General features: G+C 42.4%; 1 protein-coding gene across 1 annotated transcript; it reads left to right on the top strand.

Annotated features, from left to right (window-relative positions):
• The first annotated feature begins 661 nt into the window (after positions 1-661).
• Dnaja2 (DnaJ heat shock protein family (Hsp40) member A2) lies at positions 662-20,481 on the top strand. The gene is made up of 9 exons (XM_028893966.2): positions 662-848; positions 2,090-2,149; positions 2,812-3,035; positions 8,732-8,812; positions 9,047-9,180; positions 10,575-10,771; positions 18,789-18,933; positions 19,057-19,184; positions 19,698-20,481. The coding sequence occupies exons 1-9, from the start codon at positions 771-773 to the stop codon at positions 19,887-19,889; spliced, it is 1,239 nt and encodes a 412-aa protein (XP_028749799.1). The 5' UTR covers positions 662-770; the 3' UTR covers positions 19,890-20,481.
• The last annotated feature ends 1,334 nt before the right edge of the window (positions 20,482-21,815 follow it).

Here is a 21,815-nt window from a genome sequence, read left to right as displayed (position 1 = left end):
GTGAGGGCACGCAGCCATACTGCCTTATGCCAACCAAACCTTTGTTGTTAGCTAATTTTAAAGCTGTCAAGTGAGACACTTTCACACGTGATCCCGGTGGAACAGGGTGACCTTGGTTTATCTGGATGCCCCAAACCAATTGTAAAAGGGCGCTATTGGCAATGTGTAAAGAATTGTCCCTTTCTTCGATGTGACAGCGTGGCTATGCCTTTAAAAATTCATCTGCTAGGTATATATATATAGATAGATAGATATACTTGAGTGTTTAAGAATGAACATTTAGTTGTTTCCTGTGTTTCCCGTACTCGGGGGTGCTAAGCGGGGAGTTAAGGAGATGGAATGAATTGGTGAACGGATTGATAAAATCACATTAGGGGTGTCACACGCTATATGGGAGCCTCACACACTCACACCCACGTGCTGGTTTTCACCCTAGGAGGATTCCAGGCCGGCTTCTTTCCCTCGGGCCTCAGCCGCACCGAGAGTTCCGTACGAACGCCGCACCGAGCTCCCGTCCACCGAGCTCGCGCGTCGCCGACCGGCGCCAGGGAAGGGACCCACCTGCCGCTCACCGGCGCCCACCGCCCAACCGCCCCGCCCGGCCCCGGGGGCGGGCCTGTGCGCCTACGTCACGGCGCTGCGCCGGGTCAAAGTTCAGCCCCGCCCGCGTCCCCGCGCCGTCTCCTCGGCCTGCGCCGCCGCCGCTCGTGGTCCGGGTCGCGCTCCTTCCGCTCCGCCGCCTGCTTGCGAGTGCTGTCCGGCAGGCCGCCATGGCGAACGTGGCCGACACGAAGCTGTACGACATCCTGGGCGTCCCTCCCGGCGCCAGTGAGAACGAGCTGAAGAAGGTACTGGAGCGAGCCGGCGGGCGGGCGGGGCGAGGGCGCGGGGCCTGCGCGGTCGGGGCGGCCTGAGCCGGGCTGAGGCCCGGCGGCGCCGGGGGCGCAGTCGGCTCGGCTGACCTTGGGCCTCCGCCCGCCCGCCCTCCTTGCGCAGACGCGGCCCGCCAGCCCGGCGCCCCGGGCCACCCGGAAAAACAGGTCGGACGGCGGTGCCCGCGCCGCCCGGCCGGGGAGGAGCTGACCGCCGGCGCCGGTGTGGGGCTGAGGGCCGCAGTCTCCGGCGCTGAAGCTCCTCCCTCTGCCTCGCTCGCCCCGGCAGCCGGAGCAGCGTGGGTCTGTTTGGAAGCATTGTTCTGTGGGCAGGTGATCCAGATACCCCGCGGTGGCAGCAGGGATGAGTCGTGTGTCCCAGCCAGACACTTGAGTGTGCACTCACTGAAAATGAGACAGATCTCATTGTTGCCCTTCGTAGTGGTACAAAACCATCTCGGGACTTCAGAGCACTTTACGTATTAAAAAAAGTCCCGCAGCATCTTCTCAGGCTGTCGGTATCGAATCTGAATTTGTGAACCTGGAAAAAAATGAGACTGTCCCGTAAGCAGTGGGACTGGTAAAGTCCAAAGTAAAATAGACTTCCTGTTACCCTACCGGAAATGGTAGGCTGTGTTATATAATTCATGAGTCTGTGTGAAGACTTAAATGGTGCTTGCCCAAATCGGTGGTTTCACTACCACCTCCGACCCCAGTCAACCTACCATGTGCTAGTACATCATCACCTAGGACCATCTGGGGCTTTTCCTGTTAGAGGGCAGGCAGGAGCCAGTACCGGCAGGGATACTTCTTCTACCTTTGCTTAATTTGTATAAGTGCTTAGGTTTCTGTAATGTAGTCACTTAATCTGGAATTTGTTAGGTTTGTGGTCGTGGTCTGGTTACTGGCCATCAAAGACATTTAATAACAATAAAAAAAGAAAAACACCAAGGAATAATGTTTCTGCATCTTTCTTTGTAGTTTTGTTCTATTTGTAGTTTTCTTCAGTATAATTTTTTTTTCAGCAATAACTTACTTTGTTTTGGTACATTATTAGCAAGTAAGCAATATTGAAATGGAAAATGTCAAATAGGTTCTGATGAGTAAGTGGCGTTTTGGGGAAGGCTTGTAACTTTAGAACATTGTATCTCAGAAAAGTGAATTTCTTAAATTGTTGTCTGTGTATAACTCTTTTTCAAAAATCTTTTTTTTTGAAGGCGTACAGAAAGTTAGCCAAAGAATACCATCCTGATAAGAATCCAAATGCTGGAGACAAAGTAAGTTATTTGAAGTTTTATTTAAACTGAAATTTAAAATAAATCACTTTCACAGAAACAAGGAATGTGATAGGGAAAGAAAATCCATTTGTGCCTACAGAGCAAAACTTGTGTTATTAAGTTACTTGAAAATGCCATAATGAAACCTAATGCTTGTAATATTCTTTAAAAATAAGAAAAATTAGCCAGGTGGTGGGTAGCACATGCCTTTAATCCCAGCGCCTGGGATGCAGAGGTAGGTGGATTTCTGATTTTGAGGCCAGCCTGGTCAAAGCAAGTTCCAGGACAGCTAGGGGCTGTACAGAGAAACCTTATCTCAAAAGAGAAAGAGAAATTATAGCAACTGAGATAGCTCAACCTTACAAGTCCTTGCCACGGAAGCCTGACAGCTTGAGCTTGATCCACGTGGTCCTTCAACCTCCACCATGCTTCCACACTCACACCACGTATATACAATAATAATGATGACTTTCAGAGGAATAGTTTAGTTTTACAGTGAGAATACTAAGATTTTGAGCAATAGGTGATAAAGAGATCAAAATGAAACCAAAGGAAACTTGAAGCTTTTTATTAGAATTAAATGGATTCTGTGTTTCTGAAGTTTTTCTTACTTTCTTGCACAGAAAAACCTAATTGTTTTCATTTTTACTTTTTCCTTATAGTTTAAAGAAATAAGTTTTGCATATGAAGTATTGTCAAACCCAGAGAAGCGGGAGCTATATGACAGATATGGAGAACAAGGTCTACGAGAAGGTAGCGGCGGAGGTGGTGGCATGGATGATATTTTCTCACATATTTTTGGTGGAGGATTGTTTGGCTTCATGGGCAACCAGAGTCGAAGTCGGAATGGCAGAAGAAGAGGCGAGGACATGATGCATCCCCTGAAGTGAGTCTTGTTTTGTCTTCCAGTAGGTGCTTTTCCAAGTGCTGGTGCTTAGAGCACAGTCACTATCGAATTGATTTTAGATTTTTTACTGTGCTTTCAGAAAGTAACTAAATAAATTAGTTAATCGAATGTATTTTGCTTCAGATCTTAAAGGATGAAGGGGGTGCTCTAGAAATGTAGGTCAGTTGGTAAAGTGCTGAACACACACACACAATCTGGGCACTGCTAGTAAACCAGGTTTGGTGGTTTTTACCTATAATTACAGCACTGGGGAGGGGGAGACGAGAGGATCAGCAGTTCAAGGTCATATATACTCAGCTGAGTATCTAGTTTAGGGCTAACCTGAGATAAATGTGAGCCTGTCTGTAAACAAAACAACTAAGATCTTAAAGAATAGTTGTTGTTTGAGATTTATTTTTCATGTGTTGTTGAGGTTGCTTGTTATTATGTGATTTACAATTTCGAAGTGTGAAGATTATATTTGTTGAAGCATTTAAATCCAAGCTTTAAAAAGAATGGTTGTTTGCTTAGATTATTTACATGGTAAAGTCCCTCATTACTTGATCCTCAATGCTAACTCTCCTAAGTTGGTTTCCATGGAGCTTACTGGCTTTCAGCTTGGCATTAACCTGCCAACAAACAAATGATGTGGACCTTGATTTTGGACTAAGACTCCACAATCCCTCTACAATCTGAAAATATCCATTTCACTTTGTACTTTCACTTTATTTTGTAAATTTTTTCATGAATAATTGTTTTAGTAACAAATGCTAGAGACTGAATTGAGAGGTAGGGGTGTGTGTGTGTGTGTGTGTGAGATGAGTTTCTGATATCCTGCCTCCACCTCAGAAGTGCTGGATTACTGGGGTGTATGATCATGCCTGGCTCTCAGCTATTTATTGAAAGTATTTCAGTTATGGTTGTTGTTGTTGTTGTTATGGAGGCACGCGCTTGCTACAGTGCACATGAAGATCAGAGGACAGATGTGGAAGTGATTGCGTTGGTTCTTTCCTTCTACCCTGTGGGTTTCAGGGATTGAACTCGGGGAGGCAGGCTTGGTGGTGAGTGCCTTTATCTGCAGCCATCTTGCCTGTCTGATTTTTTTGTTGTTTGTTTAGATGTATATATTTGATTTTGAAGTGTTTACTTGCCCGTATGTATGTATGTGCACTACACGAGTGCCTGGTGCCCAAGGAGATCAGAAGAGGGCGTCAGGTCCCCTAGAGCTAGAGTTACAGGTGGTTGTGAGCTGCCAGGTGGGTGCTAGAAATCGAACCCAGGTCCTCTGCAAGAATAAGCTCTCCAGCCCCACCGGTGATATTTGCCTTTTTATACAAGTGCTGAGGATTGAACCCAGATACTAATGCTTGTGCTGCAGGTACATTACCAGCTGAGCCACCCTCTTTTTTTTTTTTGAACTGGAGCTTGTTAAGTAGTCCGGGCTGGCCTCCAACACACAATAGTCCTATCTCTCCCTCCCGAATGCTAGGATTACAGGTATTGTCACCATACCTGCCTGCTAACATATTCGTTTGAGTGGCTTTGTAATTTCACTTCATGATGATTAATCACTCATCTTTTATGTGCTGGGCAGGTGACCTATAATAGATATTGTTGCTGTGCATTTCTTTGTATAATTTTATCTCTCTTTGGCAGATTCCCAGCCAAGCATCCATAGCTTGCTTTCTTTTTGAGATAGAGTATCACACTGGCCAAGGCTATCCTTGACTTCACAGCAGTACAGGTGTGAGGCACCATTCCTGAGTTGACATCCATGTTTTGAAGCTGATTTAAAAAACCCACATAATTTGCTTTATAGAGGAATTTTGCCAGTTTACACCTCACCAGAGAGTGCCAATGTTCAGATCATTCTTGACAGTTTTCCTTTCCTTGTTTTGTAAGACTCAAGATGTAGATCACTATGTCATTAAATTGGATGTGATGGTGTGTTGTTGATCATTTTTTATCCATAGTGGTTTTACATTTTTCACTGCACACTCACACTGACACATGAACCAGGGAGAGGATACGAAGGTCAGAGGACAACTTGTGGGAGTTCTTTTCCACCATGATTGAACTTAGGTCACCAGCAAGGGCCATCTTGCCCACCTATAAATGTTCCTTTTATACTGCCTGCAGTATAGGAAAGTTTAAGCTTAAAGTAACAATTCTGTAAAAATTGTTAATGTTGGTGCCTTGGAGAATGATTTTGAACTATTTCTTTGTTCCTTTACCTAAATTCAAGGGATTTAAAGTAGTAAGGAAGGCTTAAAGGCTGGGTGTGAATAGATTAGTGGCAGAGCACCTACTTATTAGCATGGGTGAGGTCCTGGGTTCACCCCAAGTAATGTGGGGTAAAAAAGATTTCAAAACACAAGAATAGCCAAGCGTGATGGCTCACACCTTTAATCCCAACACTGAGGACAAAGGGAGGAAGAGGCAAGTGGATCTCTTGAGTTTGAAGCCAGCCTGATCTATACAGCTACATAGTAAAACTCTGTATAACAAACCAATCAAAAAACACACAAGAGTATTGTTAAATCTATAAGTGGATGATATTGGTAAATCTTTAGATTATTTAATTCTTTCACAATTTCATACACAAATGATTTTCCTGTTACATTTCCTTATGCTTTCCCCTCCAGCTGAACCTCCTTTCTTCCCAACAAGCCCTCCTGCTTTCTGTCTGTTCCTCCCTTGGTCCTTTGTATTTAATTACAGTTTCCTCCATGAACAGGGATGGTGGGGTTATTTACTTGAACAAGGGCAACTTACCATTGGCAGCATCACTGAGAATATGAGTCCCCTCCCTCAGCAACCATTAGCTACAGCTCCTCAGGGAGGGGTGGGGCTGTTTTGTTTTTTGAGATTAGTTTGGAAATTGATCCTATAATTGAAGTATGCTAAATATGAATAGAATTGAGTTGTGTTTTATGAGTTATTTATGTACATATGCACACATGTACATATAGTTTGTTTGCTTAGGACTAAGTGTTCCTACTTAAACTTGTCTGGCCTATGTAGAAAAGGCTGGCTTTGGACTTTTGGCAGTCTTCCTGTCTCAGTATTGGATTGTAGGTATCACTGCCACACCTAGCAGATCCACTTTTTAAATTGTTTGATGTTTAAGAAACATTGCTCTTTTTGTAGTTTATGTAACTTTGTTTTATGTGCATTGGTGTGAAGGTGTCCGATTCCCTGAAACTGGAGTTACAGACAATTGTGAGCTGCCTTGTAGGTGCTGGGAATTAAGCCCAGGTCCCCTTGAAGAGCAGCCTCTGAGCCATCTCTCCAGCCCCCATTTTGTTGTTTTTGTTTTGTTTTTTGTTTTTGTTTTTCGAGACAGGGTTTCTCTGTGTAGCTTTGTGCCTTTCCTGGATCTCACTCTGTAGACCAGGCTGGCCTCAAACTCACAGAGATCCGCCTGGCTCTGCCTCCTCCCGAGTTCTGGGATTAAAGGCATGCGCCACCACCGCCCGTCCAGCCCCCATTTATTACTTTAAAAAAATGTGTATGGATGTTTTGCCTGCATGTATATCTGTGTACCATGTGCAGTGAGTGCCCGTGGAGGCCAGAAGAGGATGTTGAATCCTCTGGAATTGGAATTACAGACAGTTGTTAGTCTCCATGTGGGTGCTTGGAATTGAACCCAGGTCCTCTGCAAGAACAGCAAGTAACTGCTGGGCCCTCTTTGTAGCCTCCATGTATATTTTTATGTAGCCTTTTTTTTTCTGTACCACTTTTAAGGTATGATGAAAATATAAAATATTGTATACTTTTGATATATACAAATGACTGGTAATTTTTATTCAACCTTTTACCTTTTGAGTTAGGTACTTTGAAGATATATTAAAAAATGTTCAGGGCCACCATGCTCTTGTTCATCATGAACACCAAGGTGCCCCTGACTCCATGTCAGAGGGCCTCCTCTCTGTGCTCACCCAGCAGCTAGCACAGGCCACCAGCAAGCTGACCCAGTACATCACAACACATTTGGCCACTCCTATAGCAAGCTGCTATATGACCTAGTGGCCTGATTGCCTGTGCATCAGCCCAAACCAGATCTACATCAACTCTGTGACTTGAACTTGCCCAACCAGGGCTGGAATGTTTCCATCTTCACTTGAATACTGACCTGACTTATCTGCACTGCCATTCTTGGAGCCTTGCTACATGCAGTGTTCCGTGTTCATATACCCATAGTGATGTCTACCTCCTAACAGGAGAAATCAGTGGTTTAGAGACATAAATAAATAAATAAATAAAAGTTGTTCAGATATACTGTATTATGATTTGGCAGGATCTTTAGAAACTGAAAAGATTGAAAGTTTCTCTGTTGAAATTGTTCTTTCCTCTTCTTCAACAGTGTGTGACCCCCTACCCCCCAGAGAAGGTTTCTTTGTGTATGTGGTTTTGATGCCTGTCCTGGATCTCACTCTGTAGACCAGGCTGGCCTTGAACTCACAGAGATCTGCCTGGCTCAGCCTCCCGAGTGCTGGGATTAAAGGCGTGCGTTACCACTGCCCAGCCAGTATGTGATTTTTAAAACATACACAACTAAGTGCCTTTTTTTTTTTTTAAAGAAATTATTGCATGAGTATTTGTATACACGTCTGTGCACCACATGTGTCTTGTGCCTGTGGAGGTAAGTAGAGTCAGGTTCCCTGGAACTAGAGTTACAGACAGTTGTGAGCTTCCATGTGGGTGCTGGGAATTGAACCCAGGTCCTTTGGAAGTGCAGCAGTGCTCTTAACCACTGAGCCATCTCTCCAGCTCCCTAAGAACCTATCTTAAGCTATAATATACATTTGTAATCTAATCTTCTATAGCTTGCTCCCACTTGAAAGCTCTGACCTTGATCAAGTTAGTTAACTTCTCCTTTGGTTTTATCATATAAAATTGGATAATAATTACGATTAGTAACTGGGGATTTAGCTTAGTTGCTAGAGTGCTTGTCTGGTACAAAGGAGTCCCTGGGTTCTCTCTGTATAAAACTGGACAAGATGGTGTATGTCTGTAATACTTGCACTTGGGAGTAGAGGCACGGACATCCATTAAGTTCAAGGTAATTTTTGACTGCATTTTGAGTTTGAAGCCAGTGTGAACAACAAAATCCTGTCTTTAGGGTGTTACTAATGACTTGGAGTCATCACTGTATAAATTACAGCAAGTAGGTTCAAAGATTTACTATTTTTGCTGGGTGGTGGTGGCAACACACTCTTCCTTAATCCCAGCACTTGGAGGCAGGGACAGTTGGATCTCTGAGTTGGAGGCCAACCTGGTCTACAGAGCAAGTTCAAGGGCAGCTATACAGAGAGTCCCTGTTTTGGGTTAGGGTGTGTGTGTGTGTGTGTGTGTGTGTGTGTGTGTGTGTGTGTGTGTGTGTTTTTAGGGGGTGTGTGCGTGCTCGTGCGCTGCCTTCTTGCTTGCTTCTGGGTATGTGCATGTGTGTACAAGTGCCTGATAAAATCACAGGCATTGGATCTCCTAGAGATGTAGTTACAGGTGGTCCAGTGTGGGGTTAAGAAGCTTTTGTCCTTTAAAGAGTGGTAATAACACCACGTGTATTGTCCATATTCATAAAGTTTTTCTTGGGTTCTTTGTTATAAAGTCAGAGTGAAATTTGCTCTGTAAGCTGTTTCTATCTTTTAATAATGTGTGTAACATTAGGTTGAACCTTGTTCCTTTTTCTTCAGAGTATCCTTAGAAGACCTGTATAATGGCAAGACAACCAAACTACAGCTTAGCAAGAATGTGCTCTGTAGTGCATGCAGTGGGTAAGTACACTGCTGCTTAGGCAGTATCTCTGTCTGCTTTTTGAATGGCCTGCTCAAAATCTATACCAGGTAAAATATTTTCTTCATTTTAAAGCTTAATAAGCAGCCAGGCATTTTCTGATACCTCTGAAGGCCAATTAAAGTAATATAGCGGGGAGTAAAGAACACAATTTGTTATTTTTTAATGACTGTAATGGTTTGTGGACAAGAGTGTAATTTATACTTCTGCTTTAGCCAAGGTGGAAAGTCTGGAGCTGTTCAGAAATGTAGTGCTTGCCGGGGTCGAGGTGTGCGCATTATGATCAGACAGCTGGCTCCGGGGATGGTGCAGCAGATGCAGTCTGTGTGTTCCGATTGCAATGGGGAAGGTAAATGCACCAGTGTTTTCATTGTTTTTCTTTTAGAGTCTGTTGGGAACATGGAAGTTGGAAACATTTGTAATTTTTCTAAATATGCTTATATTCATTTTATTCTAAAAGTGAGATCTAACAGAACATTATTATACCATTACTGTTTGGGCGTAGTGTCTCTAACTGAGGCTGACTTTGAACTGTGTATTCAAGGATGATCTTGAATTCTGAAGTGTTGAGATAAGTGTACCAATAAGTGCCTGCCTTGCTAGCCTGAGAGCCTAGCCATGGGTACAGTCCCAGAACCCATGTGAAGAAAAGCCAGTAGTGCACCCTTAAAATCCCTGTGCTCAGGAGAGAGGTGATCCCAAGTGCTCACTGACCAGCCAGCCTAACCTACTAACCTCTAGGTCAGTGCAAGATTCTGTTGTAAAAAGTGGAGTGGAGGACAGCTGAGGAATGACACCTTGAGGGTGTCACCCTCCCCGGCTGCATGCTGTATTCTCCTGAGGTGCCTCTTCATTACCTTGTTAAAATTACTAGCTTCACTATCAAGAAACCAAAGTCAGCAGAGCAGGAGGATAGTGAGGTTCAGGCCTGCCGGTGCAACATAACATGACCTCTTTTTGTCACAAGTGCACCAGTGCTCAGTGATTAGAAAGCCTGCCTTTTTTTATACTGTTACATACATCTGGGTTTTAATTTATTATACCATAAACAAATATTAGAGGAGAATATCTGCAAAAGAAAAACTGTTGTCCTGAACTTGGTACAGAGGTGTTCAGCGCTAGCTAAACACTCAGACATCTCTAGTTGGTTTTGAGAATTTTCAGTAATAATCAAGCTACATAAAAGCAGGATTGGGGTAGGAAGGACGGCTCAGTGGTAGAGCCTGTGCAGAGCTCTAGAGCTAATGCCCAGCTAGTATCTAAGCAAGATTTAGTCTTCAAATAAACTCCAGTACCAACTATACAGTTTAGTAATGGGCCATCAAGGATACTTAAGGATTGAATACAGATCTATAGCGAGCTTTTTAGGTTCAGTAATCCCTACTGGAAAGAAAAAGTTTGGCTTGGACTGTCTCTGTCTGGTAGTAACCTGCTTGGAGTTGAAACTGAAAACGTTTGCAGAAGTGTTCATAGATGCTCCAGCATCTGACTGCCCAAATATTCCTGTTCATTAGTTTTAGGGAGTAGAGCCAGGAATTAAGAAAATGTCAAGGTGTTTTACTCTGTACTCTTGGGTAGCTGGACCCTTTGGGTGACCCCTAGTAAGATAGAAGTTTTGTCATTCACAGTAACTGTAACCATTGATGCTTAAACTGTATCTTTCTGAATTAATGGCCCTGTCAAGACTCAGCTTAAGACTGGGGTATTCTTTCTTCCACAAGCTTGAATGCCCTCTCTTTGCAGGAGAGGTCATTAATGAGAAAGACCGCTGTAAAAAATGTGAGGGGAAGAAGGTGATCAAGGAAGTCAAGATTCTTGAAGTTCATGTCGACAAAGGCATGAAACACGGACAGAGGATTACGTTCACTGGGGAAGCAGACCAGGCCCCAGGAGTGGAACCTGGAGACATTGTTCTTTTGCTACAGGAAAAGGAACATGAGGTAATTTCCTTTTGATTTTTTTTTTTTTTTACCCTTTTTTCCCCTTTTTGTTTCATTAAAAATTGACCTTGCTTATGAGAAATAGGATAGTAGTTAATTTGTAGCTCACGGTGAGCCTGGCTTACTTAAAGAACGACTTGTGTAAATAAAACCATTATGTCAGGTGTAGTCAGAAGCCATCAGTGTTAGTGTCCCTTTGCCCCGTCGTGACTGTAGCTCAGCACGTGCCTTAAACAGTCCTTTTGTCTCTGCACCTCCCTCTTCCTTATGTACATAGAGCGCTGGACTGGATAGTGTCAGGAACAGTTTCACTGTAGAGCTCCTTGGATGCATGGTGGGTGGAGAGAGCTTCACTCTCAACACCTCCCCTTTGACTAATTGATTGTACTAACTGGATAGGCAGCTAAGTTTTCTGAGGTCAGGAGTTTGTTGTTTAAATTACTCTGTTTTATTGGTGTGACGGGAGCAGGAAGCTTATTCATGTCACAGTGTGTATCAGGACAGCTTTCTGGAATCGGTTCTCCCACAGTGGGCTCTGGGGGTCAAGCACAGGTGGTCAGTCTTTTGTGACAAGTACTTTTATCCTCTGAGCTGTCTCATTGGCCCAAGTTCTAGAGCTTTAAAACATTTTTAATTAGTTTGTGATTGAATGTGTATTGGTTATATCTATTATGTTTGAGCAAAATGAACTTGTCTAGCAATGAGGTCATTGTGTGCCGTTTTTATTTTGATCATACCACTGAACATGTTTTTTTTGTTTGTTTTTTAGTTACTCCCCTTACCCCCTTTTCTGTTTTATCAGTAGGCTGACCTCCAACTTGCCATCCTCCTTTCTCTGTCCTCTACCACCATGCTTGACTCACCTATAATTTGTAATTGCTGGTGGCCCATGTCTATAATCCCAGCACTTAGGAGGCCAAGACAGGAGAAAACAAATTTGAGGTTAACCAGGGTTATATAGGGAGACTCTTCCTCAAACAAAATTAATGGCCTACATTGTAGTATCCTGTCAACTTCTGTCCTAAAGAATGTGTCTGCAGCTGTTTGTTTATAAAAGAGTTGTTCAGGAAGCACACAGTCCTTGCATGTGAAAACATTTGACACAGGGTTCTAGACAGACTTGATTCACTTTGTTTTTCTCATACACAAACTATGTGCAGGGCTGGAGAGACGGCTCAGCAGATAAGAGCACTGACTGCTCTTTCAGAGGACCTGGGTTCAAGTCCCAGCACTCACATGGCAGCTCACAACAGTCTATAACTCCAGTTCCAAGGGATCTGACACCCTCACACAGATACACACCCAGGCAAAGCACTAATGCACATAAAATTAAAAAAAAAAAAAAAAAAAAAAACAACAAAAAACTTAAAAGCCTGGCAGTGATGGCATACACCTTTAATTCCAGCTCTCAGGAGGCAGAGGCAAGCAGATCTCTGTGAGTTCAAGGCCAACATGGTCTACAGAGTGAGATCCAGGACAACCAGAACTGTTAACACAAAGAAACCCTGTTTCGAAAGAATAAGAATGTGCTAACCATAGCTGGTTCCTGGAGACTGGTGTGGGTTCACACAAGGTGGTTGGTGAATTTCTGATAGACATGGACTCCTTCCAGAGGTCAGGGTTCGGGTAGCTGTAGGTCTTACAGATGGCATCAGAGGTGGCCTTGGCAAAGTTGCCCTTGGCAGTGCGGCCTGTAGCTGCATCTGTCCCAGCCGTCAGCAGCAGCTCCTTGGGCACAGGAGAAGAGACAGTGCCATTGCCTCTGGCAAGAATGAGATGCACCAGCACAGAGCCCCAGGGCCCATCATGTGGTAGTGTGGAGATTTCTAATCTTGATCCCCCAGTAGCCTTGATTTTGTCTACTGGCCAGGCCAAATCTGCTTCTGCACTGGCTCGATCTTTTAAAACCTCATCCTTAAGAGATGCTTGCCAGAGGCTGGAGAGATAGTTGAATGGTTAAGAGCACTTGCTGCTGCTGTAGAGGAACCTGGTTCAGTACCCAGCACCCACGTGGTGGCTCATAATCTTCTTTAACTCCCATTTCCAGAGGATCAGATGCCCTCTTCTGATCCTTGGGTACCTGCATACATGTGGTTCACATATGTACGTGTACACACACACACACACACACACACACACACACACACACACAAATAAAATTAATGTATTAGGGTTCTTTAAAGGAACAGAACTTATAGAATGAATATATATTTATATAGTATATATTCATATATATATTCATATATGTGATTTATATATATATATATATATAGAGAGAGAGAGAGAGAGAAAGACAGAGACAGGGAGAGCGCAAGAGCGCACAAAGATTTATTAGAATGGTATACAGGCTGTGGTCCAGCTAGTCCAACAATGACTGTCTACCAACAGAAAGCCCAAGAATCCAGTAGCTGCTCAGTCCACAAGGCTGGATGCCTCAGCTGGTCTTCAGTGTACACTGGAATCCCAAAGTAGGCTCTAATGCCAGTGAAGGAATGGACTTGCTGTCAAGAGTGAGAATAACCAAGCAAAGAGAAAGCAAGCTGCTTTCTTTCATATCCTTTATATAGGCTGCTAGCAGAAGGTGTGGCCTAGACCAGAGATGGGTCTTTCCACTTGAAAAGATCTGAATTAAAAGTATATCTTCCCATTTCAAATCCGGAATAGGAGTGGGTCTTCCCATTTCAAATGATTTAACTAATTTAAAAAAAAAAAAAAAAGCTCAAATGTGTGCCCAGCCATTTGGGTTTTAGGTAGTCAGGTTGACAATCAAGAACAGTCATCACAATTAACATAGCATACATAGAGATAATTGCTAGGTAAAATTTTGCAATCTCAAATTCTGTGAGGAGCAGAGAAGACAAGTAGATCTCTGGGGCTGGATCTTCATGTCCTTGATCGGCAGTCGAGCTTGGTTACAGGGATCCACTCCTTGTCTTAGGCTTTGCCTTCTTAGGCTTTGTGTTCCTTGTGTTCCATGACCTCAGTGCTAGATACCAACACAGGGCTAAATCCTGTAGCCACTGTGGGCTCCCAAGCCTTCCTCTATTCACCATTTGTTTTTTTTCCCCTGAGGAAGAAGCTGCAATTTTAAAAGTAAAATCATTTTTGAAATTTCAGTAGCGAACTAGGCCATATTGAAAAGCACATTGTAGCTGGGCGGTGGTGGCACACGTCTTTAATCCCAGCACTCAGGAGGCAGAGGCAGGCAGATCTCTGAGTTTGAGGCCAGCCTGGGCTACCAAGTGAGTTCCAGGAAAGGCGCAAAGCTACACAGAAAAACCCTGTCTCGAAAAATTTAAAAAAAAAAAAAGAAAAGAAAAGAAAAAAAAAGCACATTGTAGAATTTGACTTATTCTCACAAACTTGTGACTTGCTCTCTGGACTGCCCCTTCTGTTCTCATGAAGAGAGGTGTGTTCCTGGTTGTTTTCCCTTTTCCTCACTTGGTGTTGCATATTTGAGATGACAAGGATCTTCTAGACGGCTGGAAAATAAAGACAGTTTCCAGAACTCTGCTTTAGGTCATAAAGGATAAAATGTTCATCATTCTTTGATGAAGCCTGGGTCTTGTTAGGTATTAGAAAATGCTCTGTCTCTGAGCCACATTTCCAAGCCCTAAATTTTATTATTCAAGATTCTTATTTGATGGCATTTTAGCTACTTCCTCATTTATTCAATGTTAGTATTCACAATACCTATAAGACATAAGAGGTAGAAAGCTAAATAAATAGCCACATTGTTGAAAGTTGATAGTGTAGATTAAACAACAGTGTTCTATGGAACAGATGTCATTTGGGTATTCTGAGTGTTGCACATACCTTTAATCAGCAGTAGGATTGCATGGAATTGATTGCCTAGGCTAGAAAGTAGTAAAGGGCAGAAGTTAGAGTGCAGGTTCTGGTTTTATTGTGACCAGGGCAGTCAGTGTGAGCCAAGGATAAGGTTTAGACAGCTTGCTTAATTCATCTCTCTTGGAAGAAAAAAACCACCAACAAACCTACTGTGGTTTGAACTAGAACATAGGGCTTGCTAATGTTCAAGAAAAGCATTGGTTATTTTGACCTTTCTCCCCTCATTCCAAGTAGCTAACTGAAGAAATTGAGACCATTATTAGGTTGGGTGGAATTGATATAAATGTGATAAAAGCCAATGAGCTTTGGGAGTGCTGTGTTGTGTGCGTTCATCCTTGCTGTGCTGCTCTCTGAGTGCTGGTGTCTGTCTGTACGGCACAAGCGCATAACTGCTTCAGAAATGATTGCAGCTTCTGAATGTCTTATTGTGTAGTGCTTGGTAGTCCTTCATACGTTCTCTGGCAACACAAAGAGGGGGGGAGTTAGACATTTATCTGTTTAAATATTAGTGTCAAATTATCAAGTCATTCATTCTTCCTGCCCCCAAACAACAACCACCGCTCTGGTATTATTTTAGTTGTAGTTACTTTTGATTGAACGCTTCTAGACCAGAACATGGTGTTACTTCTTGCTCTTTCTTTGGTATTTGGTAAAAATTATTCTTGGACTATTGGTATCCTGAAACATTGGCATTTTGTAGTATTTATAGCTTATTGTTGTTGTTTGCTTTTGTTTTTTTTTTTTTTTTTTTTTTTTTTTGGTATTTTGGGACAGGGTTTCTCTGTGTGACCCTGGCTGTCCTGGAGCTCACTCTGTAGACCAGGCTGGCCTGGAACTCAAAGAGATCTGCCTGCCTTTGAGTGCTGGGATTAAAGGCATGTACCACCACTGCCTGGCTAGCATGTTTTTTTTAATAGCATTGAAGAATTCTGCTTTTTTTTTTTTAATAATTTATTAAAATTTATTTTATGTGAATTGGTGTGAAGGAGCCAGATTCCCTGGAACTGGAGTTACAGACAGTTGTGAGCTGCCATGTGGGTGCTGGGAATTGAACCCAGGTCCTCTGGCAGAGCAGCCAGTGCTCTTAACCATTGAGCCATCTCTCCAGCCCCGAAGCATCCTGCTTTTTTAAAGTCTTGATGATCCTGTTATGAGAGACCCTGAGTAAATGTGCATTAAACCTACATTCTGGGTTGCTGGGCCAAAACATTATTTCTAACATGCTTCTAGTACTGTTGAAGCTGATGTTCTGAAGCCATGCTTAGGATAATTTATTTCATGGATAAATGTAGGAGAATCATTTAGGAAAAGAATAATTTTTTTCAGGTATCTTACAAACCAGCCAAGATTGTTCTTCAGAGATGTTACTGGGTATTGCATCTCAGATTTCTGGAACCAGTAAGAGAGAGCACCAATTGACTGACAGAGGGCATTTCTACTCTTTGCCAAAATAGAAGTATGAAATGAACTTGCAAATCATGTTATTAAACCCTCAGAGGGCTAGAGGTTAATGAAGAAATGGGAGACCATGCTGGAGGGCTGGCTTAGTGGATAAGAACACTGGCTGAACTAACATGAGGACCTGAGTTTGGATTCCAGCACTCACATGAAATGTTGGCATGACCCCATGTGCCCCTTTGACATGGGGATGACAGACAGGATTGCTGTGTCTTAATGGCCACTAGCCTAGCTCTAGGTTCCGTGAGTGTGATAGAGCAGGACACCCGGAAGTCTTCTCTACACCTCTGTGCACACATTTGCATAAATCACACTCAGAAGAGAAAGCCCATCTGAAGAAATGGGAGAAGTGCTGGGCGGTGGTGGCGCACGCCTTTATTCCCAGCACTCGGGAGGCAGAGGCAGGGGGATTTCTGTGAGTTCGAGGCCAGCCTGGGCTACAGAGTGAGTTCCAGGAAAGGTGCAAAGCTACACAGAGAAACCCTGTCTTGGAAAAAAAGAAAAGAAATGGGAGAGGCTTATAAATGGAAGAAGTAGTCGTGTGTTTTCTAGGACCGAGACGAGATTTCCTTGATATGTAGGTGTTAATTCTTCTCGTGGTTCTTTCTAGTGGTTGCCATGTCTCTTCTTTCGGCGTTGCAGGGTCAGTTAGCGTACAAATGGGATTAAATGAAATTAAAGATGATCTGGTAGCCATTTTGGTACCTGTCTTTGGTCCAACCACTTTCTTTTAGCCTATTTATTGCCTATAGATATCTAAGATTAGCTTGGGTAGAAATTAAGCTGGCTCATTTATTACTCGGGATAACCAAGACTTTTTTGTTGTTGTTGTTTTGCTTTGTTTTGTTTTTGTTTATGAGACAGTGTCTCTGTTGCCCTGGCTGTCCTGGAACTCACTATGTGAACCAGGCTGTCTCTCAACGTCTGGGATTAAAGATGTGTGCTACCACTCTTGGCTCCAGCACGCTTTCTATTGAACAAATATAGGTGACCTTTTCACTACAGTTAAGTTTATTTCAACTTAAATTTCAAATTTTAAGTGTAGATTTGGCAAGTTTAAGTAAAAATTACAAGTTAGATATTTTGGAATTGATTTTTTTTTCTCTAAACATCAAAGCTCAAGACATTCTTAGCACTTACTCCGTAACCTTTGCAACATTGGTGTAGAAACACAGCTCTCACCTCCAAGGGGACAAGAGAATTTATTCTGGAGCTAAATGAATGACCATAACCTGTAACATGGATTCAGGTTGCAGCAAAATCCATGTTCCAACATGGGGGCAGTAATAGAACAAAGAAAGTCATAAGCCAAAACACTATCCAAACACAGGAAATACATATCCAAATGTAGGCAGTTATAGCAAAGTACAGCAACCTCAGCGACAGGCCTCGGAGGCTTGTCTGATGACTCCTAGCTAGGTAGAAACTACAGGTTTTTGTTAATACATTCCAAAAAGCTTTTATCTGTTAAGTCACGGGATGTTAGGTCTAACACAGCAGTAGGCAAATGGCTAATTTGGGGACTAAAGATAGCCCAAGGTAAATTGTCATCGAGCTCTGGACCTGCAGTGTTCTGGTTTTATCATCCTCACAGATGTAGCTTCTTTCTGGAAACTGAATCACAGCAATTGCAATTTGTAGTCTATAAGCTTATACTATAAGATGAAATAAGACAACTTTAGCATTTGCTGTGTAATTTACATTAAGCAAGTTTGAATTTTTTTTTTTTTTTTTGTTTTTTGTTTTTTTTTCGAGACGGTTTCTGTTAGTTTGCTTTTGAGTATTGTAGCTGCTGAATCACAGAGATGCTGCTCTGTTGTATTAAGGTGCATGCCTTTTGTTTTTTTCTTTTTTGTTTTTTGTTTTTCTGAGACCAGGTTTTTCTGTGTAACAGTCCTGACTGTCCTGGAACTCACTCTGTAGACCAGGCTGGCCTCGAACTCACAGAGATCCGCCTGCCTCTGCCTCCTGGGTGCTGGGCCTAAAAGTTTGCACCACTATACTTGGCCTAGTTTTTTTTTGTTGTTGTTGTTTAATTTATGTTTATGCATTTTTCTCTGCATGTATATATGTGTACCACATGTGTGCCTTGGTGCCCACTGGAGGTCAGAAGAGGCCCTTGTTGGATCCTCTGGAACTGGTGTTATGGATAGTAGTGAGCCACCATGTGGGTGCTGGGAACTAAACCTCTGCAAGAGCAGCAAATATTCTTAACCACTGACTGTCTCCATCCCCAAGTTTGAATTTTAAGTGAGATAAAATTTCATTATACATGTATGAAGTGCAGAATTAAATCCGTAACTTAAATGGCTGGGTCTAATTGAGCACTTTTAACATTGAACTTGAATTTCCTTCTTGCTTCATTGGGATCATGTCTAGGGGACATTCCAGGTTGAATCTGTTCTTGTGAAGCCCATTTGGCGTTAGATTTAGGAAATGGAATACAATTGCAGCAGTGCCTTCAGCTGTGTCCTACGTATTTTTCTTAATAGTCAGGCCTTCCTAATAGAAGTTTCTGGCATACTCCTTTAGAATACCTAGCATTGCCAATAAAAATTTTGGAAATTAGAGACAGTGGCATTTTAGCTCTTGCAGTGGGTGGTAGAATTAAGATTCTGAAATTGACTTGAATGCAACAGGATGGTATGGGTTCATAATCTTTAAAAACAAACAAACAAAAAACCCTGCTTTGCATGTGCTTTGTCCCTAGGTGTTCCAGAGAGACGGGAATGATTTGCATATGACATATAAGATAGGACTTGTGGAAGCTCTGTGTGGATTTCAGTTCACATTTAAGCATCTTGATGCTCGTCAGATTGTGGTGAAATACCCCCCTGGCAAAGTAATTGAACCAGGTAAAGGATTTCATCTGATCCAGGTTGTTCATGTGTTGTTAAAATTTTATGGTGGGTAACAAAGGAATATTTTTGAATACCTTTCTTGGGTAAAATTCTTACCTAATTTTTTTTAAATAATAGGATGTGTTCGTGTTGTTCGAGGTGAAGGAATGCCGCAGTATCGTAATCCCTTTGAAAAGGGTGATCTTTACATAAAATTTGATGTGCAGTTTCCTGAAAACAACTGGATTAACCCAGACAAGCTTTCTGTAAGTGTTTTTCAGTTCCTCATGCAGCTAATGTGGTTGTCCATTCTGCTTCCTCTCGCTCCTGCTTCCTCCCTGTGTGCTTCTTTTCTCTTTGTTTTGTTTTTATATAGGACCTCTGCCTGCACCCCAGGCTGGCCTAGAACTCATTCATGGCGGTTCCTCTGTCTCAGCCTTTTGATTGCTGAGATTATAGATGTGACCAACCACTCCCAGCTCTTTTGAGACTTCGTCCCCATGGTGGCTTTTTTAATGTTTGCATGGTTGATGTTTTTTCTGGTCATTCTGAAGATGAAATTGGCTAATATAAATGTTTGTGGGACCAAGCAGGCTGGGTATGAGGTGCTGGTGAGAGTCTTTAAATTCTCTGGAGAGCAGATCCCTCAGCTGGCATTCTGTTTAGAAGTATCAGGGAACCTTTCCTCCTTGCAGTTTTCTAGTGTTTAAATATGGATGTTTAATTTGGGCGAATGTCAGATACGTCATGAGACATATCTCCTGTTTTGTTTCATGAAGGAATTAGAAGATCTCCTGCCATCTAGACCGGAAGTTCCTAATGTAATTGGAGAGACGGAAGAAGTGGAGCTTCAGGAATTTGATAGTACTCGAGGCTCTGGAGGTGGTCAGAGGCGTGAGGCCTATAACGATAGCTCTGATGAAGAGAGCAGCAGCCATCATGGACCTGGAGTGCAGTGTGCCCATCAGTAAACCGCAGGTGGCGGCTGCACAGGTGGATTTTCTTTCCACATTTGCCGGATTTGCCAGCTGCTGGAGTACCTGATGAGTCCAGATGAACTGACGGACGTCTGTTGATCTATGTGTAACTTCTAAAATTGGTATAGTATCCACAGAGTGTATAATTTAAACTAACACGAAGCTTTCCATCTTCATTTCGACTGTTCTGTAGCAGAGTAAAGCACTTGAAATAAGACTCCCTTTCACATGTGGGTTCCAAGTCTCAGTCCTGGTATCTGCTTGATTTTTATCAGTTTTGTGTAGACTTTATGTTTCATATTTTAAACTCAAATCCAGCATTGTAAAGTTTGTACAATTTGTCCTGAAGCTTTGTGTTTGGCTGCACCTGCATAAGCTGCTACAACTAGAATAAAGAATTCATAGCCTGTATCTATCATTCAGATGCATGGAAAAATGGGCTTTGCACACAATGGGTTTGAAGCTGACTGAGAACAGTAGAAAAAATTACATTAGCCATGGTTGTAAAGTTTTTTGGCTTTTTTTTAAAAACCATTTTGTGAAAGGTTTCTGAAACTTGATAATAAAAAGCAGTTGGTGTAAATTATTCTGTGTCACATTTTTAGAAAGAAAAGCATATTTTGAACTATAAAAAAGTATCCTTACACTGAAGAGGGAGTCTTTGGTTCTGGTTTTTAAACAGCCCTTAAAAATCCATTGGCCTGAAGCTTATGCCTCAGGTACCTGCCCATTTTATAGTTTACAAACACTAAGGTTGGTTGAAACAGGCTTTATTGACTCGAGCACCAAGAACATCCAAGTTATCTAACTCCCAGGTTACCCTAAAAATTGGGACAAGCCCAGGCCTCTGTTATTCTCTTGCACCCCACTTTTTGAAAAATAAGGTAATAGCAGATAAATAGTAGAACCATGTTTACACAGACCTGTTGAAACATTGTTTTAATTAAATATTAGGAGAAATTGCTGTCTCATTAAGTTGAATCTCTGAATTTGAGGAAGCATTGGCTTTTTGATAGTCAACGTAGAAAACTCATCCGCTTAGGATAGCGGATGTTCACAAAGTGGCTGAAACAGCGGTGAGGAATATTCAGTTTGAATGTCCTGATCAGCACCTAGCTTTAATTACAACCATCCTAATAGAATGAAAGGATGTGTTTCCATCTTCTGATGATTACTTTTTTCACTCTGGAGTATTTTTTTAAAACATGTTCATCATTTGAGGTCCAAGCGACACCAAGTACAGACATTTTACATTTGTCAAAGGAACAACAGGAAATTCAGATTCTTTTTCAGTGTATTATACCATCTCTGAGCCTAATGGCACTGGAGTACATTTCTAGAGATATTAGAACCTGGATGAAAAAAGTGTCCCCAAACTAATCAAGACCTGTGAGTGTTAAATTACTGCCCTATTCACTCTACCTCCATTGTACAAAAATATTTCACAACAAGCCTGGGCAAGAGCCAGCAGCACAGTGGCTTTGTATTTGAGGTTATTTCCCCATTCTTTAAGCCTAAGCAATGCAGTGATAATATAAACTTTGTAGCCTTTCCAATAAAGGTTTATAAAACAGTTGCTCAGCAGTCTTCAGTTCTTCTGCCTAGGGTGTGGGTGGGGGGGGTGGGTGGGTGGGTGTGGTGCTGGGGACTGAACTCAGGCCCATGTATATGCCAAACAGCTGCTTTCCCCACTGAGCAATCCCCAGCTACTCACTCTTGTTACTAGAACAAGAAAAATTTGCAAACAGGGAAGTTGTTTGACTTGTAAGTGCCTTAAGGACATCACTTTATGGTTTCCATACTATAAGGTTTTACCTGTAAGAAAATGCCCATTTCGGTGTTTTCCCATATATTAAGATTTGTGTAGCAAAATAAAAACACACTGAGTCCTAATTAGTCCCATTTCATTTTCTCTCCAAC

The sequence above is a fragment of the Peromyscus leucopus genome, chromosome 5, assembly GCF_004664715.2.
Source record: "Peromyscus leucopus breed LL Stock chromosome 5, UCI_PerLeu_2.1, whole genome shotgun sequence".
Classification (NCBI taxonomy): Eukaryota; Metazoa; Chordata; class Mammalia; order Rodentia; family Cricetidae; genus Peromyscus; species Peromyscus leucopus.
Note: the sequence above shows the minus strand (reverse complement) of the source record. Positions and strands in the feature narration are given on the sequence as shown.

What these genes read in the sequence shown, in the direction of transcription:
- Dnaja2 (XM_028893966.2), top strand. Translation starts at nt 771, where the DNA reads ATGGCGAACGTGGCCGACACGAAGCTGTACGACATCCTGGGCGTCCCT. An exon ending in GTGAGAACGAGCTGAAGAAG is followed by an intron (nt 849 to 2,089) that starts GTACTGGAGCGA and finishes TTTTTTTTGAAG; the next exon opens with GCGTACAGAAAGTTAGCCAA. An exon ending in TGGCAAAGTAATTGAACCAG is followed by an intron (nt 18,934 to 19,056) that starts GTAAAGGATTTC and finishes TTTAAATAATAG; the next exon opens with GATGTGTTCGTGTTGTTCGA.